The sequence below is a fragment of the Perissodus microlepis genome, chromosome 4, assembly GCF_051167445.1.
Source record: "Perissodus microlepis isolate ML-2025 ecotype Zambia chromosome 4, ASM5116744v1, whole genome shotgun sequence".
In the NCBI taxonomy this organism is placed as follows: Eukaryota; Metazoa; Chordata; class Actinopteri; order Cichliformes; family Cichlidae; genus Perissodus; species Perissodus microlepis.
In genome coordinates this window covers 10,610,466-10,636,823 of record NC_140464.1, presented here as the reverse complement: position 1 = coordinate 10,636,823, position 26,358 = coordinate 10,610,466, and the positions used below count along the sequence as shown (strand labels likewise).

Sequence of the window (26,358 nt, the reverse complement as noted above, 5' to 3'; positions counted from 1 at the left end):
TCCTAAACGTTAAAGTTAATGACAGTTCACTTTGAAAAAGACAGAAACAAGTATGACTCATTGGGAAGGATCCAGGAGAAATCCTGTTTTCTGTAAAAAAGAACAGAAGAACACAACTTAAATGTAAAAAAGAACAGAAGAACACAACTTAAATTTGCAAAGCTGCATCTCGACAAACCCAAACCCTTCTGGAGCAACGTCATTTGGACAGAGGAGACCAAAGTGATGCACAGCACCATGTTTGGAGAAAGCCAAACACAGTACGTCAGCATAAACACCACGTACCAACTGTCAGCACGGTGGTGGAGGGGTGATGATCTGAGTTTGTTTTGCAGCCACACGACCTCGGCACCTTGCATCAAATTGACCATAAACTCATCTGTGTACCAAAGCATTCTGGAATTCCATGTGGGGTCATCTGTCCAGCTAATGTTTAATGGAAACTAGATCGTGCAGCGGGACAGTGAGCTCTTGCACGGCAGCAAATCGGCAACAAAAATGAAAAAAATAAAAAAGTTAAGGTGATGCAATAGTCGAGTCAACCTCCAGACATTAACCATGCTAAGAAAGCTGTGGAGAGACCTTAAGAGAGCTCTGCACCAACTAATGCGCACAAACCTCAATGATATGGCCCAACATTGCGAAAGATGAGTTGCAAAAAAATTCTTCCACAACGACGTGAGTGACTCCTAAAGTCATACAGAAAATGATTACGTCATGTTATTCCTGGGGTGCACTTTTTTCACATGGCTACAAGTTATTTACACAGTTTGATTTTTGTAACTTCAGTAACTATGCCATCATGGAGTATTACACAGCGCTGGTCAGTGTAAAACAATAAACACTGTGGTTATTACCAAGACATTTTGGTACAGTATCCAAATAAATTGCACACACTCTTTCTCTATTCAAAGGAAATTGCTAAATTTCCAGCAGCGTTGTTTCCAAATGCCATTTTGGTAATTTCAGGGTTAATCAGTTAGTCACAAAGCTATTAATCAATGCCTCCTGGTATGAAAGTAACAAATAACACCTCAGGAACAGTGCTGACAGCTAACCTGACACCTGCAGTGCTTCAGTGGCTCCAACTTAGTTTTAATAAACACTACAGAGACTTGTTTCATCATTTTTAGTGGCGTGTTAAAAAAAACCCCAACAACCACAAAAAAAGAGCAGCACTCTTCACACACAAAAATTCAGCTTGGGGCTGTCTACTATTACTATCTACAATGCCATCACTGAATTAGATGTGGTTGACCTATGCACCTTGTCTGAAAGCTATTTCATGGTCTAATTGTTGCTCATAGAGAATATTATGCTAGAACCGTGTCTGTTCCCATCTAAAGGCCACAGAAAGTGCTGCTGGTGAAGGTTGTTGATGTCAAAATACAAAATGTTTTGGGCGCAAACCTTGCACGCTCTTTTAGTAGATCGTGTAAACATTTACACAGGGGTATGAGTCAACCCATTTTCCCCTGACTTTTTCTCCCTCTCTCTCTCTCTTTTCTCCTCCTCTCTTTTTTGGGCTGTTTGTATCTCCTCTTCAAATCCTCATTACACAGGCTCTGCGTGTTTCTCTATTCTCTCGCCTGTGGTCTGTTACTCGTACTGATCAGCCTTCCTGTTGCTGCAGAGGAAGTGTGAGCAGAGAGATAAGGATAGTGAGAGCACATGCTTTCATTAGGGAGGTGGGAGGGGGGAGAAAAACTTAGACGAGAGGGCAAAAGGCTGGCTAATTAGGAAATTAGCAGAGGCTGTTACGAGCCTCTCCGTTTCTGTTGCGGCAGGGATGTCTTAAGAGTTGTGAACGTGAGAGCAACAACAACGTGGAGACCAGGAGGGGATGGAGGTCCGGTTTGGGTCAGCCTGTATGGGAATCAGAGTTGATGTGGTGAAACATCAGAAGAGCTCTCTGTGAGGCTGTCAGGGGTGAGGAACACACAAACCCGCTCAAGCAAGGATTAAAAAGACCGAAATTAATCCAGGGAACAAACTGAGGATGCAAGAAGGGGGAACTGGATTTAAGGTATCCAGGGCATGAGGATCACATCACAGGATACGCATGTTGATGAAATTTGACTCCTCCAGTGTGAGACGTGCGCAAGAGCAGGACTAAAGGGAGGATCAGGCCTTGTTATTAGACCTCGCTCTGGATTGAGGACAGTTTGCAGCACATACGTCAGGTGCTTTGTTTTTTTCTGCCTGAGTACTCACTGAAAAGTGGATGAGGGGGACTGCGTGGGAGGGAGACAGCCACAGAGAGCAAGACAGCCAGTTGTAAGTGGAGGCTGGGGGTGTTTTCCTTCGCCTGTCAGCTCCAGCAGGGCCAGCAATGAGTCAGAAGAAGCTGACACGACAGCTGACATTGTGGGAGAGTAGTGAGGGTCCACCTCCGGTGCCCCCGCTCACCTCACCCGTGTCGCCAGGGGATCAGTCTCGGGGACACGGAGGAGGCTCTGCTCTGTTTCGGCGCTTGAAACTAAACCGCAGTATTCAGGAGCGCAGACGCTCATCTCACTGTGTTTACAGGTACAGTTGTGCACCAAGACACTGATCTTTTAATGTCCTGGTCGTGACTAAGCAATCTTTGTTCATTAACAAAAAAGAAAGAAAGAAAAAGAGAAAAATATGCAGAAGTTATGTGTAACAGTTATACCTTAGTTCAGGTGCGGCGTGACCATTTCAGCGTTTGTCCAATATGACTGTAATGCAGCTCAATAAAGCAAATTATTCCATGCACACACTGTTATACCACTAGTCAGATGGATTAGATTTGGAGAAGTGCTGAATTCAGAATGCTGAAGTCTCATAATTACTCTGAAAGTCTGCAGGAAAAAAAAAACAAAAAACAGGGATTAGCGCATGCAGCTTGCAGAGAGTCCCCATGGCAGACATTTCTTATGTCTTCTTCATTACTGAGGAAACATGTTTAATGATAATTTGATCTGCTGCCATATCCTCAAAGCCTTCTGGGGCAAGGAGTGCCTCCTAATTGGCCAATTTATACAGTGGGGCAAAAAAGTATTTAGTCAGCCACCGATTGTGCAAGTTCCCCCACCTAAAATGATGACAGAGGTCAGTAATTTGCACCAGAGGTACACTTCAACTGTGAGAGACAGAATGTGGAAAAAGAAAAAAAAAAAAAAAAAAAAAAAAAATCCATGAATCCACATGGTAGGATTTGTAAAGAATTTATTCGTAAATCAGGGTGGAAAATAAGTATTTGGTCAATAACAAAAATACAACTCAATACTTTGTAACATAACCTTTGTTGGCAATAACAGAGGTCAAACGTTTACTATAGGTCTTTACCAGGTTTGCACACACAGTAGCTGGTATTTTGGCCCATTCCTCCATGCAGATCTTCTCGAGAGCAGTGATGTTTTGGGGCTGTCGCCGAGCAACACGGACTTTCAACTCCCGCCACAGATTTTCTATGGGGTTGAGGTCTGGAGACTGGCTAGGCCACTCCAGGACTTTCAAATGCTTCTTACGGAGCCACTCCTTTGTTGCCCGGGCGGTGTGTTTTGGATCATTGTCATGTTGGAAGACCCAGCCTCGTTTCATCTTCAAAGTTCTCACTGATGGAAGGAGGTTTTGGCTCAAAATCTCACGATACATGGCCCCATTCATTCTGTCCTTAACACGGATCAGTCGTCCTGTCCCCTTGGCAGAAAAACAGCCCCATAGCATGATGTTTCCACCCCCATGCTTCACAGTAGGTATGGTGTTCTTGGGATGCAACTCAGTATTCTTCTTCCTCCAAACACGACGAGTTGAGTTTATACCAAAAAGTTCTACTTTGGTTTCATCTGACCACATGACATTCTCCCAATCCTCTGCTGTATCATCCATGTGCTCTCTGGCAAACTTCAGACGGGCCTGGACATGCACTGGCTTCAGCAGCGGAACACGTCTGGCACTGCGGGATTTGATTCCCTGCCGTTGTAGTGTGTTACTGATGGTGGCCTTTGTTACTGTGGTCCCAGCTCTCTGCAGGTCATTCACCAGGTCCCCCCGTGTGGTTCTGGGATCTTTGCTCACCGTTCTCATGATCATTTTGACCCCACGGGATGAGATCTTGCGTGGAGCCGCAGATCGAGGGAGATTATCAGTGGTCTTGTATGTCTTCTATTTTCTGATGATTGCTCCCACAGTTGATTTTTTCACACCAAGCTGCTTGCCTATTGTAGATTCACTCTTCCCAGTCTGGTGCAGGTCTACAATACTTTTCCTGGTGTCCTTCGAAAGCTCTTTGGTCTTGGCCATGGCGGAGTTTGGAGTCTGACTGTTTGAGGCTGTGGACAGGTGTCTTTTATACAGATGATGAGTTCAAACAGGTGCCATTCATACAGGTAACGAGTGGGGGACAGAAAAGCTTCTTACAGAAGACGTTACAGGTCTGTGAGAGCCAGAGATTTTCCTTGTTTGAGGTGACCAAATACTTATTTTCCACCCTGATTTATGAATAAATTCTTTACAAATCCTACCATGTGGATTCATGGTTTTTTTTTTCACATTCTGTCTCTCACAGTTGGAGTGTACCTCTGGTGCAAATTACTGACCTCTGTCATCATTTTAAGTGGGGGAACTTGCACAATCGGTGGCTGACTAAATACTTTTTTGCCCCACTGTAAGTAAATTCCAAAAATATCACACTTCATGCTTAATTTTAGAAATTGAACTGAAGGGCGTTCACAACTGTGTTGACAACAAAAGTTTGGGAAGTTTAGGAGACGTGGAGAAGTGCTGAGGAGATAAAAGTGATCCTATATCAAAAATAGATGCTGCCTGTGCTGCTGCTGTTGCTGCAGTGCAATGCGCCTACATATCTGTCCTTGTCATCCCAACATTTAAACGCAGGTAAATATATATGAGGAATCCTGTTGCTGTTTAGGTGTGTAACAAACATAATAAATCCAGCAGTATACCTTTCACACATGCCGTCAGATAAATTGGTGTCTGTCTGCACTGCTGCCTGAACACTGTCCATCTTTTTCTTGTTACATAATACCAAACTCTGAAACCCTGTTGAATCAATACTGACTTCGGTTCTGTGTTGCAAGATCTAATCTTGCTTTCATCTCAAAAAGAAAAAAAAAATGCCAGAGGAATTTTGCTGATGTTTGCTGGAGACTAAAGGTTTGTGACTGTAGGTGGTTTGGGGGAAAAAGGGGGGGGGGGGTGTAATCTGAGCAGTATGTTGTTGTGCCCCCTTGGGTTAAACCCATCTGGGTTACGCTCTGAAATTTGAGGAGAAGGGAATTAATTGTTGATTTGCAGAGCTGCAAAAGGCAATAACAAAGTTATCATCGCCACAATTTATTTGGTACTTTGGCAAAAGATGGCAAAAGCTGTAGTTTATCCAATGGGCACCTCGAAGCTGCCTCCTAGAGCGAGAAAATCCCCACAGAGTCCCGTGTTGAAATGTCAAACATCTTTACTGCCTGGCACGAAATGGGTTTGCTCTCTGTAGCAAGTACCAACCTATAAATAAAACTTATAATGTCAATACACAAACAGGCTTTAAAGATCTCAACCTAGAGGCCTAGTGCAATAGCATCATTGTAAAATTCAGGAAAGCAATATATGCTGAGCTTGAGAGAGAATTTTATTAATAATATTTTCCTTTTAAAGGTTGACTTTTGAAAGCGTGATTGGTCTCGCCCCCGATTTAGTTCATGTATGATTTAAAATTCAGCAGCATAGAAATGTAAAACAACATTTGGTCAGTCGTCTTTCACAGTTAAAGGTCCTCAAATTTGGAATATTCTGGAAATAAAGACATTGAGTGCTTTGAAAATTTTAATGCACAAGATAAAACTGGCTTAAACAAAAGAACTTTTTTTTTTTTTGATGAAATGGGTCTCCTGTAATTCTTAGCTCTTGCTCTTACAAGTTTGCAGTTGCCATTGTTTTTGCTATTTGGTGTACTGTTTGAGTCTATATTTGTATTGATATGCTGTGTCTTAAAAGCTTGAGGACAATTATTTTTAGATGTGACTCGAAGTGCTATGTACATCACACCTGATGCATTTTATTTGAACGCTGGGGAGGATTTTTTCATATATATTAATCACTAAACTTGACAAGCTGATGGAAACACAGCAGGAGGTATCTGGCAGCCGAGCACACTTTTCCTCTGCTAATTCGAACCAGCCCTCTTCAACGGGTTTGTGTTTTGGTACCTTTTGGAGCGTTTTTAATGGAATTATCTGTCATACATTATGGCTTGCTCTGCGGTTGACTGGGCAACAGACCATCCAAGATATCTGTGCTCGTGCTTTTAGTCAGCAAAATCCAATATTTTATGTGTTAGCTCTAATTAGCAGCAGTGTCTGAGCTGTGCACCGTGCAGTGTCAGAGTGGCGCTTGTTAGCATTAGCTAAAAAGTTAGCAATCCACCCTTTTGTCCACATAGAGTATGGGCACTTCAGGTTGTAAAAATTCCAACATAGCGGCAAAACGCTAACACAGAGGCATCAAAATTGGGCTTCACAAAACCATAGGTGAAGTTGCGGCACATGTGTCCATTTTTTTTTTTTTCAAACCCATTTAAAAAGTATTTAGGATTTTTTTTCCTGGCTTTCACTCTTCTCCTTCTTCTTCTTCCCTGCCTTTGTTGGCACATTTCTACTTATTGCAACATATTATCAGATCAGTGGATATAGCTCATTCCATTGTTAGGATAGAGTATTGCCTCACCCGCATTTTCTCATGTGCATCCTTATGCGTGTTGCACAACAATCAAGAAAAGGGGGGCAGAAAAAGTCAAAACTTCTTCCCAGCATTGCTACATGTCTAAAGTCCATAGGGGGACTTCAGTTTGAGTGTCCTTAATCGACCAGTAGTTTGTTTTAACCTCAGATCTGTAGCAAAATCAACATTCTCAATCAGTCATGCCTCCAGATAGAGAGAAAGCTTTGGCCCGGAGAGAATGTGCAGTTGATGTGGCTCATTTTCCTCACTTAAACACAATGCTCTCTGAGAAGTGACATGTCAGTAAAGTGTAATTCTTGGAGAAACCCTGTGGCAGCCTGCCAATCCAGCTGAACCACAGAGTTACAGCTGCATGCATTCATGGTGCAAAGTGTCACATCGCTTTCTTCAACTTTCACTCCAAAAAAGAAGAGAGAAACACTGCAAGAGGCTGAGCTGCATCATCACTCGTGTCTGGGCATTCAGGGTTATCTCGATAATGTTTATCGACACTGTGAAATAAGAAAGGCGGCAACAGAAACCTGCAAAAATGGAACTCATCTAAAACCCTTGTACTCTGTCTTTTCTCTCTCACTCTGCAGCTTTGATTCAGAAAATGGTCCCTCGCCAGGCCGCAGTCCCATGGATTCGCAGGCGAGTCCTGGGTTGGTGCTCCACCCCTCTTTTCCCCAGAGCCAGCGCAGGGAATCCTTCCTGTACCGCTCAGACTCAGACTACGACACGTCCCCCAAAACCATGTCACGCAACTCCTCCATCAACAGTGAGGGGTAAGCACGAAGCCATCGTTTGGATCCATCATGTTGAGGACAGGATGGAAACATGTTTTTTTTAAACCCACAGTGTCCACTCACGCACATCACAGTAACTACACATTATCCCAATCAACACAGCATTGGGAATGGGATTGTAATTATGCATCCATTATGCTAATGAAATCATGATGAATCCTCATAATATTGACTGTTGTGCTCTGTTTCCTGGTCTGTTTTTCAGTAAGCTTAAAAAACCTCAAACCTTTCATGTGTTTCAGGGATTTTTTTTCCTGTTTAGATCCACACAGGTCTTTGTAAACATCCAGCTCACAGATACAGCCTCTCATATAAACACAAACACAGAGCACCGCAGCAGCCACAACCACTCATATTCTTCTCATTCTCTGCTTTTTGTTTTCACCTTTGGTCCTGCAGGCATACAGAAGACATGATCGTCACCCCTTTCGCTCAGGTACGTATTCCCTGTGCACCTCATCTGACATGTTTAATTGCTGTAAATGGCTCAAAAAGGCGGCTAATTAGTGCAGTGAACTTGTCCTCCTACCCCCCACCTCCTTGCTTCCTCCCTTCCTCTTTCCTCCTCCTTCTTTCCCTCCCACGCTGTCCATCCATCCCCCAGGTGTTGGCCAGCCTACGAACTGTAAGAAGCAACTTCACCATCCTCGCCAATGTCACAACACCCACTAACAAGTCAGTATCATGCTGTCAAACACCCCTTCCCCCCCACTTAACTTGTCACGACTGCCTGCTTCGTTTGCAGTGTGTGTACACAAATGTCTCAGTTTCCTTGATCCCATGGGGAAACACTTTAGTCATCATGATTAACCAGTTTATGATGACCAGACGATGCTCAAGGAATATGTGATGTGCATTATTTGGCATATTTCCAACAAGCTTTAGCTGAAGACTGAGTGCAGAGAGCTCAGTGCCTCAGGTGTATGTCCCTGACTCTGTGCCCAGACGATGGAGACGGTCAATAACACTAAAATTATTCTCCCTTGTAATACAGTAGACAGAAGGAGCTCGAGCTGGCAGGCTTTGAGTTCCACGTCAATATGATATATAAAGCAATGCGCCACTGAATTATCAGCATCTATAATTACACGGCGGTGTACCCTCGCTGTACGATTACAAAAACTACAAAAGCCTTTTGAGAAGAAAGCTGAACTCAGGCTTTGTCTTTAGTCATTTTTAGACGCTTTCATTTTTGAAGTGAAACAAGAGACTTTGTATGCACTATTAAAACAAGCACCTTGCCGTGTTATTCAGTACCAGATGAAATGTTAATATTCACTCCTCCGCTTGTCTAGTGTTTGTGGGCATATAGACAAAAAAAAATAAAAATAAAAATTCTTATATCTCCTGTCTGAGCCCTTTTTTAAAAACCACATATTGCCATGTTGCATGAGTGTTGAACCCCAGCAGGGGGCAGCAGAGGGCAGTTCTCAGACTGATGTAATGCTGTCTTTGTCCACAGGAGGTCACCAGTAACAAGCCAACCCACTGTTCCCCAAGCTACACTCTCTGGTATGTTGTTAGCTAATTAAAACTCTGTCCAGCGAGTTTCCTTTAAGGACACGCCAAGGCTCCCACTCTCCCCCAATGACCGCAGAACATCACATAATATTATGTGGCTATTACTGAGGAAATGTTTAATCAACTGCACTGCGCAGACTTTAGGAAATTGGGTGGATCTTAATTATAAGGCTTAAGCTTATTATGGCTATATGGGTTAATAAAATGTTGAATTTAATCACTTCTTGCATGCAGATGTACAAAGTGCATGTAAGAATAGCTTCATTTGAACTGAAACGTTTAGTTTTTATAGGATTCTTTGAGAAAATGTGGAGCCAGGAGCTTGCAAGACCGCCATTGCCGTGGGTTGTGAAATAGATATGAAAAATAAGTGTTCAACAGATACTATTTTTGCAGTTTTTATTTTATTAATAAACTGGTATTTTCTCTTTTTGTATTAAAAAGCTTAATCCTGATTTAAAACATCGGAATGATACATGACATTATCAGCACAGAGATGTTGCTTCACTAGACTATTTTTCACTAATCTCAGCTTTTTAGGTTAATTATGATTCAGTACTGTGCAGTGCATGTCATCTTTGAGCCAAGGTGGAAGACAGAAAGTGCGATCACTAGAATGTGACCCAGATCTCCAAAAATGGAACATAATCTTAGCTCATCAGTGCCTTTATGTGACTTTTTTTGCTCTTTTTTGTTGCTCTTTTCACACTTCCTGCCAATTTATACTTTGATTATGTGTGGTGTGTGCCCGTGCCAGAAGAGACATACCAGCAGATGGCTCGGGAAACTCTGGAGGAGCTGGACTGGTGTCTGGACCAGCTGGAAACCATTCAGACCCACCGCTCAGTCAGCGAGATGGCCTCCAATAAGGTGGGCACCTGTTCGCACACAAATATGTTCAGCTTCACCTTCACTGTTCGCCTACCTCGGCGTAAGCACCCTGCTGAGATAATGAGCAACATATAAACTGATCCACAAGGCTTTTCCAGCCTCTTCCAGTGCCTGTCACATGTGACCTTCACACATATTCACACAATATTGCTCAGCACATGACTCATCAGCTGGAGTATTCATGTGCTACTTAAAAAAAGTGATCATTTGCAGAAATTCTGGGTTAATTTGCAGTCCTGTGGTATTCATAAATAACTGATGTGGAGTCCTGTGTTCAGCTAGTGCTTTCCTTTTTGGTTGGTATACTGAAATGCTGGGGGGGAAAACAACTCTAGCGGTTGGTGTGGTTGTAAGCAATGTTGAATTTTGGTGCATTTTTGCATTAGTATTTTTATATGTCATATGTGTGCACATGGGCAGGATTTTTACAGATGCATGCACTTTTGTTTGTGCGGGCACAGGAAGAGAGAGAGAGCGGTAGAGAAGGGTGGGATGTGACGGTTTGTGGGTGGGAAGGACAAGGGAAGGGGGTGGGGGGGGGGTGGATAGGTCCTGATGCTGATGTCTCTGCTGTAACCTTGGTTGCTACCGAACAGCAGCAGGGTCTGCCCTTCCCTTTTTTGTCATTGGCTTCCCACTCTGACCACAAGCCATGTGGCTTAGGCAACAACCAATGAAGCACAGGCAATGCTCCTTTAATAGTGCTCTGTCTTAAAGAGACAGCATCCTGTGCCTTGTTGGTTTTATTCCAGAAATTCTTCCCATGCTTCACCTCTGTGTTAATAATTAGCAGCGTTCTTTGTGCTTGTAATCAGGCTTGTGATGAAAAGAGCGAGGGAGAAAAGAACACAGTGATGAATGAAGGGACATAGTTTATGTGTCGGTGCACATACAATGTACAGAGAGAGAGAGGAAGACTCTTGGTGAAAACGTAGTCTCTGTGAATATGTCGCGGCGTCTTAGAAGGTGCAAATAAGACATCCTCCACGCTGCCAACATGGAGGTGCACACATGAATATTCCCACACAGTCTCTCACTCTCACTCACACCCTCACTCACACACATATTTCCGACAGACGTACATGCTGTCTTGTTGCACATGCGCTGTCGGCATCTGAATAGAGGCGAGCGCAGACACTCACACACATGCACGCGCCTGCAGCCACACTGCCTGATTAGCTTGCGAGAGCTGTCTACAGCATCCAGGGAAATGGCGCAAGAGGCAGAGCATTTGAGGAGAAGCGGCAGCCTAAAGCAGCGGGATTAGACCTCTGGCATTTTGGCCAGCTGATGCACGGATTGACTGGGAGCAGAGGACTGTGCTGCGGAGGTATCAGGAGGCAGCCGGACTGCCTCTGCTCTGACTGTGTGTTACTGGGATCGGTGTGAGACGGCACAGACGGGCTGATGCACCGGTAGGATTGGGCCGGGCCTCTGGATCCGTACTGTGGGGGAGGGGCAGCCGACGCAGAGAGGGAGACTGTTTTTCCAGACCACAGCTCTGGTTTGATTCTTCAACCTGACTGTCTGCTACAGGCCTGCCTGCATCCCATTCTATCTCCCTCTCTTTCTCTCCATTCTTGCTGTTCTCTTGCTGTCATCAGTTGTTTGCCCGTTCTCCCTTCCCCGGTCCTCCTGTTATCCAGGCTCCCTTTGCATCCACTATTTGAAACCTCAGTCATCTTTCTGTCCTCCCGTCATCATCTCTCCATTGCCCTCACCTCCATCATCTAAATTTTTCATTAGTGTTTGTGAAGCAGCCCAGCTCTCGTGACATTGTTTTTTTTTTCTTTACATTTCTCTTACATTGCCACTCATTTCCACCATTCGCTGCTGTCTTTGCCCTTCAGACGGTCCATCGCTCCCTGTCTCCCGCCTCCCCTGCCTCCATCTTTACTCTTTCGGCTCCCATCCACCTTTACCCTGCACTGACTATATATTTGGGTCAGCCTGCTCAGCAAATGGGATGAGATGTAGTCTCCACAGCAGCCGGATCCAGGGGGCTCCTGGTTTGCCCTCATCTTCGGACCACACTGAGGCTGGAGCCTGACTCAGGAGTGACTGGGTGGCCTGCTTTGGGGTATTGCATGTAGGCAAGGACAATCTGCACCAGCAGCCCCTGCCCTCATCCCCTTCCCCTGTTCCTTTGACCCCCTCTTGGGGCAGCCGTCACTCTGGAGTGTCCCGGCTTGACTGGCTGTGGCCTCTCCCCACACACCCTGACGACGCCCTCATGCCACTGGGGGACTCGCAGCACCTCTACCCCACTCCACTACCGAACCTCCTGCCGGTGCCATCGACCAAAACCCCCAGTCACCCTCAACATGGGTGTGGTGGAGGCCATTGACCCAGCGCCGTCCCCCTGCCCCTCGCCTGTACCAGGGGGCTACAGGCTGCCCCGCTCCTCCAGCTACAGTCCCTTGCAGGGGAGGGCAGGGGCAGAGCTGGACCTCGGTGCAGCTGCTGGAGGAGTTCTGGAGGGGGGTGGGACAGCAGCAGAGCGCAGGACACCCTTAGTGGACCTCTTCTGTGAGACCTGCTCCAAGCCCTGGCTCATCGGTTGGTGGGACCAGGTAGGGCTCGGGGAACTTGCAGAAAACAAACAAGGCCTGGCGGTGGCCATCTTGGATGGATGCTGTGAACTCTACAAGTGTTATGCATGCATTAACAACTCATCTGTTAGCTAGCCCTCATTATGTGTCTTTTTTAAAAATTCACCAGTTGTTGCGTCATCTTGTGAATATATTGAGCTTATAAGGGAAAATCTTAAAAGGTGCTACATTAGATTTGTTTTATGTGGACTCCATGTGGTGCTGGAAGACTTTCTGGGTCTGGCAGGGACTTTATTTCAAACAGTAAGTCAGAATGCTGGCCAGTATATTCCTGTAGATAATTTACATGAAACTACTCAGCAGGAACAGTGATAAGGGAACAGAATTTATTAACTCTGCCCAGTGTTTCTACACTGCAGCAGAACTGTAAACAAAAAGACAATAATATCAGTCTCATTCTTCATCCCCCTATAACCTGTCTACATCTGTGTCCTGTGAGAGTACACCGAGCTGCTTATAATCTGAGAAATAGCCTTGGGACTTTATGAAGTAGTCCAGCAGTTTTTACTGCAGGTACGATGCAGTGTCACATAATGGCCATTTCTATCCTTCACACCTGCGTCCCACATCCCTCTCTCTGGCTCTCTCCTGCTACCCCGAAGCTGGCCTCAATACAGACTAAAAGAAGGCAAGCATGCTGTCAGTGAAGGAGAAGCTTATTGTCTTGGTTCTGTGTAGATGCTTAATCCCCCTTTTGGTTATTTAACCCTCTGACTCTATGTAAATTTATACATTTTCACAGGTTTTTATTAATAAATGAAATTTGTAGACTTGTATGTGATGGGATATCTCGACACTTAATAAAAAGAAAAGGAATTAGGATTATAGGATTTACTTGATTTCTCTGTATCACTGAGTACAGATCGTACAGGTTATACTTTAGAGCACTTCCACGTGTTTTATTCATGACGGTTAGACAAGATATATGCCTGATATATACCTTACATATGCAGGTGTGTGAGCCCACAGTCATGTCTGAACAGTGTTTGCATGTTTGCTTCATTAGTCTGTATCAGAGGAAGAGTGTTGTTTGTCCTGGCACTCGGACTGGCACTGTAGAAGTGTTGGTTGGCAGCTATGACTCAGCGTTACAGCATTAGGGAAGGAAAGAACCAGAGAGAGCGGGAGAGAGGAGGAGGAGGTTTGGGCTGAGCCTGCTTGCCTAAGTGTGCCACTGGGCTTCACTGGCCTTCCTGGCTGCTGATGGCTGATTCTGCCTGATTGCGCCTACAATTTATTGTTACAATTAGCTATTTGCCTGGCTTATTATGTAAGAGGTGACAGGCCAGGAAATGATGGGAAAATGGGAGATAACTATGGGGATAAGAGTGAGATATGGGGGGTGTTGCACAAAATGAAACGGAAGGAAAACAAAGAGGAGCTTGTGACAGAGAAGGATTTGGGAGCTCAAGGGAGGTAATGGAGAATGCTGTTTACCTCTAGGGGGAGGGAGGAGCAGTTTTAAGTAACAGAGAGCTGTAGCGAGGAGCAGAGGCAGAGGAGGAGAGGGTTGACCTTGGTAAAGGTCAGAGACACCTGCCTACTCCCTCAGATTGTCACCCAAGAAGCCACCGCTCTCACATCAAGCTGAAGGACTGACTGTGAGGAGGCAGTTGCCATGGCAACTGCTCGGGTTGCCATGGAGATTGTTATGTGTGAAAGATCAGTCAGTGGGACACAGACTGAGGGGTCTGTCCGATTTGCATTGTGCTTTCACATAACTTGTCTGACAGGGAACTGTTAAGTCTCCCAAATCATCGTGTGGAGCTATGACAATAAAACGTTACATAAACGCAGCGAGAAGATTCAGGAACAGTGTTCAGTCTGTCTGCATGGATAATGTACTCATTTAATCATATTTGTGTCTGTAGTTCACAGCTGACACTGTAGTTGTATGGGAAAGAATACATAAAAGAAACATGCCACATTACTGCAGCACATCTCTGGAAATCAGAATACAAGCACACTGAGTCGGGGTATTGAACAGTCTGTTCTCATCTGAGAAAAGGAGGAGGCATGATTCATAATTGATTTTCTCACCCTTTAGCAAATGAGGGTGATAATTTATTTTTTCCTATTTGAATCACAGGAATGTTTTGTTGTTATATATCAGTGCAAATGGAATCTAAATTACAGTGTTAATATACAGTTGGATATGTCAGTAACACATGTCTTATGCTTCTATGTTCTAACTACTCAAATCACTCACTTCTGTCAATGTCTGTCCTCCCCTCAGTTTAAAAGGATGTTGAACAGGGAGCTGTCCCATTTGTCAGAGATGAGTCGCTCAGGGAACCAAGTGTCAGAATACATCTCCACTACCTTTCTAGGTAAAGAAAACCTGCCGCCCACTTGTTGCCAACTTTTATAGCAGCTTCACCCGCAGCTGATCTCTGACTTCTGCTCGTTGCAGATAAGCAGAACGAGGTGGAGATCCCGTCCCCCACCATAAGGGAGAGGGAGAAGCCCATGTGTCACATCAGTGGTGTGAAGAAGCTCACGCACAGCTCCAGCCTTTCCAACTCCGCCCTGCCTCGCTTCGGAGTGAAGACTGAACACGAGGATGCATTAGCCAGGGTAAACGGAAGTGAAACCTACTTTCTCAGCACATTGTATTTATTTATCTAATTCTAATACTAATTTCCTGTTTGCATTCTGTAGTCTTCTGTGAGAACACGTAAAGAGAATTTCACTCCAAAACACTGACAGTAATCATCACATTATGTCTACACTGGACCGTAGTAGAGTTGTGTTAAAATGAACTTTTCTACTGTGAACTTCTAAAGAACTGGCAGCACTGACAGTTTGGTGACATGTGTGTTTCTCTTTGCTCTCAGGAGCTGAACGACTTGAACAAGTGGGGCCTTAATATCTTTCGTGTGGCAGAGTTCTCTAATAATCGACCCCTCAGCTGCATAATGTATGCCATCTTCCAGGTGAGAGGCCGGTCTTAATGGAATGTGCAGCAACTAATAGCATGTAGAATGACTGTGATCATGACTCCTGTGGACTGCGCCTGTTGCAGGAAAGAGATCTACTGAAGACCTTTCGGATCCCTGTGGATACGTTTGTCACCTATGTGATGACCCTGGAGGACCACTACCATGCCAATGTGGCCTACCATAACAGCCTCCACGCTGCTGATGTCACTCAGTCTACTCATGTACTGCTGTCCACACCAGCTTTAGATGTAAGTATCTCTATTTAACTGCCAATGACAAGAAGTCCACACAGCTTCTAAAACGAAACAATAGTTAAGAGCCAAACTGCAAACTATTTTTCAAAGTGTTCCCCTCTTTGTTTCTCTCTTACAGGCTGTATTCACTGATCTAGAGATACTAGCTGCATTATTTGCTGCCGCCATCCATGATGTGGACCATCCAGGAGTGTCAAACCAATTCCTCATAAACACCAGTGAGTCAAAATTAGATTAAACGTGTACACACATACATTACCAGTCAAAACTTTGGACACGTGACTATTTACATTGTAGATTCTCACTGAAGGAAACAAAAAAAACTCCCAACAGTGTCACCAGCAAAGCACACCTCCTCCTCAATGCTTCACGATGGGAACCATGCATGTAGAGACTATCCGTTCACCTTTTTGCGTCACACAAAGACACAGCGGGTGGAACCAAAGATCTCAAATTTGGACCCATCAGACCAAAGCACAGATTTCCACTGTTCTAATGTCCATTCCTTGTGATTCTTGGCCCAAACAAATATCTTCTGCTTGTTGCTTTTCCTTAGTAGAGGTTTCTTAGCAGCTTTTTGACCATAAAGGCCTGAATTCGCCTAGTCTCCTCTGAACAGTTGATGTAGAGATGTGTCTGCTACTAGAACTCTGTGTGGCATTTATCTGGACTCTAATCTGGTCCTCATGTGTGCCAGTTTCATTGTAGTGCTTGATGGTTTTTGGGGACACATTCAAAGTTTTAGCAATTTTCCAGAGTGACTGACCTTCAGTTCTTAAAGTAATGGACTGTCGTTTCTCTTTCCTTAGTTGATTGGTTGTTGCCATAATATGAATTCTAAGTTGTCAAATAGGGCCGTCAACTGTGTACCAACCAGACTTCTGCCCAACACAACTGATGGTCCCAACCGCATAAAGAAGGCAAGAAATTCCACAAATGAATCAAATGAATGAGGGTTTGCAGCGCTGTCAACAAAGCAAAGGGTGGCTACTTTGAGGAATCTAAACTATAAGATAATATAAAAGTTATTTATCATTTTTTTCTTTGCTACAAAATTCCGTATATCTTGCGTAATATATTTGATGTCTTCGGTTTGTATCTACAGTGTAGAAAGCAGTAAAAAATAGAAGGTGTGTCCAAACTTTTGACTGGTAGTGTATCACACAGCAGGAGATAGTCTGGGTACAACATGTTCTCACTCACATGCTCTCAAATACTCTAAAACCTGGGGTTCTGCAGCATGGTGGTGGACTGGTTAGGACTGTCCCCTGTCAGAAAGAAGTGGATAGGTTGGGAAATTCCTCTTTGGAACAGGAAGTGGTGAATTTGAAGTTGCCTGTCTGTTTTTATTAGCTCCACAATAGACAGGCCAGACCTCACTTTTCTCTCATAATCAGCTGTCATAAGCTCCAGCATCCCTTAATAAGTTCTGGAAACAGGTGCATAGATGGGAATACTCCAAAACTACATTGGGTTTAGGCATGAGTGCCAACTGGGTAGCTTAGGACACATGGAACCCCCACAGTGTTACTGTCACTACTTTGCACTAGAGAAACATCAAACACGTAATTTAATAAAAACAAAACAACATAAACAATGGTGATAAAAAAAAAAGGTGAATTGGTTGAATATGCCTGATGTGTGATGTGCAATCATCACTAGCAAATTACTGGCAAAGAGAGGGTAGCTATAAAGAAACCAGTACAATAATGTCTAGAACAATGTGTTTGTAAAAGTCTCTGATTTAAGAATGGGGATAATTCAGATAGCAAAAACTAAGCAGGGATTTTTATATATGCTTTACTGTTTTGTGTATATAAATTGTATTTATGATGTATATAATGTAGTATACAACACGCACTTATATACATACGTATATAGAGTGTGACTTCTCATTTTGTTTTGTAAATGCAACAGTTTACCCTTAAAAAATAGTAATTCTCAAAGGAGTTTTTGTTGTTCTTTTACTGATATCGATTGTTACTTGATGCCTTCCTTAGACTCAGAGTTAGCCCTGATGTATAATGATGAGTCTGTGCTGGAGAACCATCACTTGGCTGTGGGTTTTAAGCTGCTTCATGAGGACAACTGTGACATCTTCCAGAACCTTACCAAGAGGCAAAGACAGAGCCTTAGGAAACTTGTTATTGACATGGTGAGTGTCAACATATTCATTATGAATTATAGCTACCTTTCTCACTTGTCGTCATGTGACCCTTTCTATTTTTTATTTGTCTCTTTTTCCTCTAATCTACTCATACCTACTTTGTTCTCAGGTTTTGGCAACAGACATGTCTAAACACATGAGTTTGCTGGCAGACCTCAAAACTATGGTGGAAACTAAGAAAGTGACAAGTTCTGGAGTGCTGATGCTTGACCACTACACTGATCGAATACAGGTAAGCTACAGTTATTCAGTTAATTTAAAAGTACTTCCAATCAACAAACAATGAGAGGAATATTTATAAAAGATAGGAGTGTTATAAAAGATAATGAGACCGTGAACGTGGCTCAAATAAACACTGGCTTGGATAAGGTAGATGTAAGGAAAGTTAGTGTATGATCAACATGAAACATCAGTCATAGCAGCATAGGAGCTGGGAAGAACAAGTTCTTGGGGACCTCTGTTTTACACAGCTTGTAAATTATGTATAAGCATGTTTGCTGTTATTGTGGTATGTCGATAGCTTAGGCACCACAATGTTTTTTAATGGTGGAGACAAGTTGGAAACACAATAAATATGAAGCTGGCATTTTGTTTTAAATAAACTAAACCCTTAGAGTGCATGTATAAGACAGGTGTAGCCACCACAAAGACGGCCATTAGTTTCTGGGCTTTGGTTTTCAAGGCTGGACTCCACGGCTGTTGCAGTCTTGTTATTTTGGCGCAGAAGGGAAGTATCTGAATGCAATGGTGGAGTGTTAGGGCATCATGTAATGCTAGCATGCTTGGTTACCAAAGTGCATTGCACAGACGCAGATGTCAGCTAATCGGTACAAACAGCACTGAATGGACTCTTAAGTACAATAAACAACAAGCCATTTCAAGAAGCACCTAAAAGTGTTGACGCAGTTGAGACTTTTAATTTGGTGACTTTCAAATGGCAGAAGCAAAGCCGCTTGCATTGGCCTTAGCCTGTCAGTAAAAGCGGGCACACCTCTGATTTTGCAAGTTTTATATGTGAACGTTTTTTGTTTTTTTCTAAATTACCAAATCCTCACATTTATCATTATGAGAGAAATTTGTAACAGAGACCAAACTGGTTTTTGTTCCAAGCAGTAAACATGCCTATTTCTGCTCTACTGCAAATCATTTTAACATGGGAGGCTGTGAGGACTGTCTGTTTTGAAGCCAGCCTTTCAAGTGGCAGTTTTTGGCATTTGAATGATTACTTCATCTTTCAGAGCTGTAAGCTGCTGCTTGGTTGAACAATATACTTCACACACCAAACTCCTGCAAGGTCTAAAATCCAGACTGACAGTTATGAAGACTCATTTAATGAAATGATGAGTTACAGTCATGTCCAGATCTACCTTTACTAATTTGTACATGAATCCGACCCACCTGGAAACGTAAACTGTGTATCTTGACCTGACTGTCCTACTGTTTTACCCATAAAAGTAAGAACCTGAGCTTTAATAAGTGTGGTGAATGGGACAGAAATGAAACATCCCCAGTTATCTCAGCCAAGGTGATGGTGGTTGCTGACAGTTTCTAAAGCAGCTGATCAGCTGTCTTTGAACAAAGACGAAACAACGGTGTTGATTCGAAAAGTATTTGAATCCACGAAAGACTAGATTCTAACAACTTATTGTATTATTATATGTGTCACGAGTTTTGGAAAGGACAGCTAATCTGGAATTTCTCACCACTGGAGAAACTAAGTGATTTGCACTGCTCCAGTCAGATGTCACAAAAGAACAGGTGACATTAACAGCGGGAGTTAAAGGAAGAGCTCAGGTGACATCTGGATTAAGCGATAACATCTTTACAACCCTTTCATTGGGAGGTTAGATACAGAGGTTAATTAAATTCAGCTGCATGCAGTGGAGGATGTTTTCTGAGGATTTAAACATGAAGAACATTTTTGCTTAGTAGCTGTCAAGATCAATAAGGAGGAAAGAGCAGTTACTGAGACTTTGGAGAATTGTACCAACTTGTGGAGGAAAGGAAAAGAGAATGAATGTGAAAAAGGTCATAAAAACATTGGGTTTGCACCACATTTTTCAGTTGCTTTGTCAATTTAAAATGCAAAATGTTAGACAACTTAAAGGGAAAAAGTAGATGATGGGCAAACAATCTTCATGTTTATCAGATTTCAGGATAGTGTTAATCAATGCTACGGCCATTACTCAAAAAAGGTGATGTATTGCACATTACTCTTTACTTTTCTATTACTTATAAACCTGAAGCTACAGTCCCACACACCAATAGAAATCCCCACCCTAACAAGGACACACATATAAAGAGCCCAAAAAGACTTGAAAGGAATCGTCACCGTAATTCAGCTGCATAGGTTTGAATAGAGGCCAGCAGGCTTATTACTTTTGTTACCTGTTGAAGTTAAGGCTCTGGCTGCAGGGCTGGGGTCAGCATACACTCAGCTATTATGTCATTCTGGGTTCTTGCCTAGCTTTGTGTTTGCACGATGTCTGCGCAGATGCTTGCAAAGGGCCGAAGCTGCGTTAACAGTATAATGCAACTGTTTCTGTCATGGACGCGGTCTCCATTTCACTATCACATTCTTGTCCATTTATGCAATAACAATAAAAGTAATGTCCGTATCGCTACACTTCAAAAGCCGTAGACCATGACACCAGTTTGTTCCTCCCTGCACATAAATTCAAAGTAGCTGATTGTGGTGCACAGAAAGAAAAAAGCTTGTTTCTTTGTTTGTTTGTTTTTTATTTCTAACACAAGTAACAACATAATTTTAACTGTCATTTAATTATTGAATTTAGTAGTACTGCATTACTTAAAAAATGTCATGTGATTACAGTAACAAGTTTCCTCCAACACTAGTATTTCTAGCTTTGTACGTTCACAATATAATGTGAGGTAAATGATTTTGTATATGTGTAGGTATTGAGGAATATGGTGCACTGTGCTGACCTGAGCAATCCCACAAAGCCTCTGGCTGTGTATCGACAATGGACAGAGAGAATCATGCAGGAATTCTTCAGGCAGGGAGACAAGGAGAGAGAGCGGGGGATGGAGATCAGTCCCATGTGCGATAAACACACTGCATCTGTGGAAAAAAGTCAGGTAAATGAGCAGCAGTGAAATACACACATGTATGAATATAACAGCACGCAACTGGATAACTGTTAATGCTGTAGGTGGAGTGATAACTACAGTGCAGAGAGTGATTTATCAGCTCTGATCGCAGCAGTCATCCTCCTACATTTTTAATGCTGATTTGCAGGCAGTGAAGAAACACCACTGTGCTAGCTTATGTCATGTCAGTCATTGCCTTTTTCTTTTTTTTCCCTTTACGTAGGTGGGCTTTATTGACTACATTGTCCACCCGCTGTGGGAGACATGGGGGGATCTTGTACACCCTGATGCCCAGGAAATCTTGGACACTCTGGAGGACAACAGAGACTGGTACCAGAGCACTATTCCCCAAAGCCCCTCACCACCTCCTGTGGACGACGACAAGGATCTAAACGTGTGCATAGACAAGTTTCAGTTTCAGCTCACTCTGGAAGAGAGTTTACAGCGGGAACAGGAAGACGAGGATGGCAAGCCCACGCCAAACCATGTGGCACAGGACTGCAGTCACGGGGAGGATGAGTGCAAAAAGGATGAAGAAGAAGACATAATGGCAGAGGAGGAAAATGAGGATATAATAGAAGAAGAAGATGAGGTGGCAATGGAAGAAGAGAACTTGGAGGAGGAGCTGAAATCTCAGTTGGGTGGGGGGCCTGACAAGGACAGACTTTCTGACACAAGTCCTGTAGAAGAAGAGGAGGATTCTTCTTCACAAGCTGACGATACATGAGTTTTGCTCCTGTATCTCCCTCCTCACTTGCACACATTATCTTGTTCATCCTTTCAATGGCCAAACCAAGAACAAATAAGACTGCAATGACAATACACACCTTTAAATATATTTTTCAAAAAGGGAATAAATACAAATTGCTTAAAGAGAAGTTAATTACACAGCAACTGTAGATTTGGAGTGGCGACAAGTCTTTCGACTGATTCCACAGTGAACTTTAGACTAAGAGGAATCTAGGAGAGCATTAATGTTGGGCGACTGAAGACAGCGTAGCACTCTGGGACTAGAATGCACACACATAAACACACATGAAGTAACACACAACTTATAGAAAGAAAAAAAAAACAGGAGCAGGAAATCCACCAATGCAATGTGTGTACGAGCATGCAGCAGTCATGCAGTAAAAGTGTGCTCCGCATATTCCCTGTCCTTCCTTTTTTCGGGAGGCAGAAACACACGCTGGACTGTATGTTTGTATGTGTGCATTTATTAGAGGGACACTGATAAGTATTGAATCTCTTTGGAAAAAGCCATCCCTTAATGGAGTATTAACTAGTGTTCAGTCAGTATTAGTAATTCATGTTCGTTAGAATCTCAATAGAAACTGTTCTCCTCAGAAAAGCTACACGTCCGAGTAACTTCTTTTTTTTTCCATTTCTGTCGGAAAGAAAAATAAGATAATCCCGTCGGAGTTGGAGGAGGTGAAGGAAAAACTACGGAAGGAAAGGAAGATGCTGCGACGAAGGGGCCATCGGGTCCCATATCCCCCTTTTTCCCTTTACGCGGAGAGTGCTACTGGTGCAAGATGGCTCTGTGCCTTTCTGAAACACCAGCTTCTTGAACGGAGCTGTCGTGAAGCAATGCATTGTGGGACAGGAGTGTCTGAATTTGTCATCATTTTTGATTGTCTCTTGTTGAAGATCTCTCTCTCTTTACTGTTCATGGTATCGTGGTGTGTATCTCACACGTACAGTTTCTGTGGTGATATGTTTTCAGCTGTAAGTCTTCCTTTGTTGCTCTTCTGGTAATATAATAACTCAGAACTCTAAATGCAGAGCAATCACTACCACCACCACAACCACCAGTGGACTCTTTCCAGCTTATGTTCTTTTCTTTTTTAATTTTTAGAATATTTTTTTTAAACTTTCTGAGAATAAGCCATGTGATGCTTTGAAGCATACGTTTTGCCTATTTTATATTTGACAGTTGCCGAATACGTTGAAGGGACACGGGATTATTTCATCAGCAGAACAAATTTTTTTAAACGCCATCTCACGCCCACTTGCACTGCGTGGTCATGTCTCCTCATACACAACCAATCTCACCAAAGTAAAGGATGAGAAACTTCAGTGGGTGAAGTGATTCAAGGGAAGACAGATGAATAAGAAAATCAGGGAGGCAGAATGTCAGGGGAAAGAAGCGTGACGTGGCCAAATAGGAGGTCTAGCGGTCCCTAATCATCCTTGTTATGTTTGATGCTTTTTTGCCTTAATGTCAGATGCAGGATATATGCCTGCTAGTATGTAGATTTATAAGATATACAATAGATATCCTAGTATATTTATATCACGTCTGTATGCTTATTTCTGTGAGTATCAGTGGGTCTATACACAATGTATCCAGCATTGCATTTGGAGGGAAAAGGTAGACACTGCTGCTGACTAGCTGTTATGTTGTTGCTGTGCTTGGACCAACGTAAAGAATGTGTTGTTTTCTAATCACAACGACTATCTTATTATAGCTATCTGAAGGCATTAAAGGGGGGAAATAAGAATTGAAAGGGGGAGTTGAGGTGTGTGTGTTTTTGGTAGGTTTAAGAGGAAGATGTTGTCACACTCATCGTCGCTCACTCACTGGCATTGCCGTATCTCGTCGAGCGGATGTTCAGGATTCGATCGACAACAGCTCAAACCGGCCGCAGTTTGTCCAGGTGTTCGTTTCTCACAGGGTATAAATGAATTAAATACATAAACAAACAAAAGAACACGAGTGGGGTTCTTTTGAAGGTAAGACCAAGTTCCTGCAGGTCAGTAACTCAGCTTATCTGAAGACACCACCACAGACTGGTGTAAGAAAAGCCCCGTGGGCACAGCTGCGAGGCCCCCCACACACAGGCTGTTTCATCCAGTGGAATGGGAAGTTACTCAAATAAAAGATTCCCATATGCACTGGCCTTTTTTTTTCAACACGTCGCTTTGTTTTGTGGCTTCTCGTTCTGTTATAAGCTATAAAAACATCAATATTTAATTGCCATACAAACACAATACTGTAGCAATTGTTTCTTATTAAGGAAATTATTAAAGTGATTGATTGCTGCCATTCTTTTTAAATGATGAGAAGAAAACCAGGGGAAGTGTTTTCTTTGAACAGTTTGTGTACAGTTTATTTTTATATCATTCTGGTGGATGGTCTGGAAAATGAATCACATGTTGATGACTATAGCTATAAGCATTACCACTCTTGTATATAATGTAATATTGGATTGTAAATTATAAATTTATCCACATCATCATGATTAACAAATAACCACTTAAAGTTGTTAAGTGAACCACTGCAGGCCACATCCTCATATTTCCATTTTTCAAACATATTTTCTCCTCACTCGTGCTGTCCTATTTTATTTTATTTTATTTTTTCACTTTTTAGTTGTTCACATTTATTGTTCAAATCAAATATATTCGTACCAGCACTTTATTTCATCAGGTTTCGAGGCAGACGGTGTGTTTCAGGTAGTGTGTGCTGCTGGTTTGGTCATTCGCAGTCACTTATTGATTATATTCCACTGGGCCAAACCACAAACCCTCATTGTGAAGCAGTTAGTGTTCACCTCTCTCTGCAGGCATAACCAAACAACCCAATCATTCTCGATTAAATGTCCAGATGAGACTGAATCCATTTGACCAATGCGATCAAATGGAAGTTGAGGTAGTCACATAGGATACAGTTAAAGGAGATAAATGTGTCCTTATGTGACTTGGCCCTTTCTAGCACCGTCACCACCTCGGTTTCTTAGTAACTTTAATCACTATCTAGCCTGATAGCCTAAATGTCCATCCCATGGTGGCCTACTTAGCTGGTTCCCATCGGGTTTGCTGTCAGGTTATTGTTGTCACAGACTGACTCCCTCTGAGAATACTTCTCTGGGCTTTAATTCATGTGTTTGTTCATGAGTAAGAAAGGTTATTCAAGGGAAAAAAAACATGAAATGATTGTAATATTTGTAAATGATGTTGCTGTAATGTGTAAAATGTGTCCAAGTTATTTTTTATTATATTATTTTTATGAGAGTTTTTCCTCTTGACAGAGCTGAGGTGTCATTTTGTGAATAAATGCATTTAATAAGCAAACATCTATATATAAAACAATATTATAGTATATCAGTATATTTTTCTTTTATTTCACTGTTCAGTACTGTAAAGTGTGTTAAAATACAAATAAAGAAAGATTTTTCTATTAAATGCAAACTCCACTCTCTTGTTTGCTAGGTTTTTCTTCTTCGCATTAATGGTTTTTAATAACTCTATGCAGCTTAACACGGACAAAAAAAGTGTCTAACTTGTACTTTTGTGAGCATTACCGCCCAACTCAGACAGAGCTTGGGGTGTTTCTCACCCATTGTAAAAGCTATCATTTTTTCATCATTTTTTATCACATTTTAGACATTTGATGCTCACATCAAGTCTGATTCACTCTTGTTTTGCTTTGTTTTTTTGTTTTGTTTTTTTCATTTAAGAAATATAGCTAAAGAAAAACAATTAAGAACTCCATTCTTATTTATTGCATCTATTACAATAAATAAGGAGAACCATTCATTACTTTTCTTGTGAATTGGACCTGCTTGTCCATGTCTTTATCTCCTCTCACTTGGATTATTGCATTTGACTATTTTCATGGCTGTTATCTATTAATCACCTCCAAACTGTTCAAAATGATTTTAACTCACTGTCACCCCAATTCTAAAGCTTTTGTACTGGCATCTTGTCGGGCTTGTTTATATTTCAGTTTAATAATCTTGGTCCTTACTTTTAAAGCCTTAAGGAACAAGGCCAGTACCAACATTGTTGAACCACTCCACCCCTGTTCTTCAGACTGTGGCATCCTTTTTGAGACAAGTATTTTAGTAGTGTTTGTGACTTGCTTTGATCGTGTCCATTTTGACTTGGCAGTTTTTGTTAATCCACAGAAAATGTTGTTTGCTGTGGATTCACTGGAAAAAAAAAATAGACATTTCTATATTAATAGTGGAACAGGAACCTTTCTGCAATTTCAATTGTTTAACTTTTGCTTAACTCATTTGGTTTACAATTAATGGCAATCGAGGTGGGGTCAGCTAAAAGTTAAAAATCCCTGGACTTCTTCACATTTTCCACAGTCATCCAGTAGGCCTACTAATCTTAATTTAGCTTGCAGCTTGGTTTATTTTCAGTTAAACTTCAGAGTGGCTTAGGTTGTTTACATTTTGTTTTTTAAAAGATTTACAGTAGTTCCTTTTCCCCTCAAGTACTCTTAGGTAAGTATTGTAACCTTGGAATGTACCTCTATTTGGACCTGTTTGGTCTAGTACAGGTAGGTTGGTACATGTACACACCTAGATTTAAATAAGATTTCCTATTTGTATTAAATCT

The 26,358-nt window shown here is 42.4% G+C and overlaps 1 protein-coding gene across 3 annotated transcripts in view; it reads left to right on the top strand.

Moving 5' to 3' along the window:
• Positions 1-25,191, top strand: part of pde4a (phosphodiesterase 4A, cAMP-specific) — a 51,210-nt gene extending 26,019 nt beyond the window's left edge. For 2 of the 3 annotated variants that reach the window (XM_084925595.1, XM_084925596.1), the window contains 14 exons: positions 7,302-7,487; positions 7,908-7,944; positions 8,113-8,183; positions 8,971-9,020; positions 9,787-9,899; positions 14,769-14,862; positions 14,946-15,109; positions 15,370-15,468; positions 15,558-15,722; positions 15,847-15,946; positions 17,729-17,883; positions 18,005-18,127; positions 20,812-20,994; positions 21,230-25,191. In XM_084925595.1, coding sequence (XP_084781721.1) covers positions 7,302-7,487; positions 7,908-7,944; positions 8,113-8,183; positions 8,971-9,020; positions 9,787-9,899; positions 14,769-14,862; positions 14,946-15,109; positions 15,370-15,468; positions 15,558-15,722; positions 15,847-15,946; positions 17,729-17,883; positions 18,005-18,127; positions 20,812-20,994; positions 21,230-21,733 — 2,044 coding nt within the window. In that variant the 3' untranslated portion in view covers positions 21,734-25,191. Of the gene's footprint in view, positions 1-1,864; positions 2,530-7,301; positions 7,488-7,907; positions 7,945-8,112; positions 8,184-8,970; positions 9,021-9,786; positions 9,900-14,768; positions 14,863-14,945; positions 15,110-15,369; positions 15,469-15,557; positions 15,723-15,846; positions 15,947-17,728; positions 17,884-18,004; positions 18,128-20,811; positions 20,995-21,229 lie in introns of those variants that run through there. The other variant, XM_084925597.1, reaches the window with a different exon arrangement.
• The last annotated feature ends 1,167 nt before the right edge of the window (positions 25,192-26,358 follow it).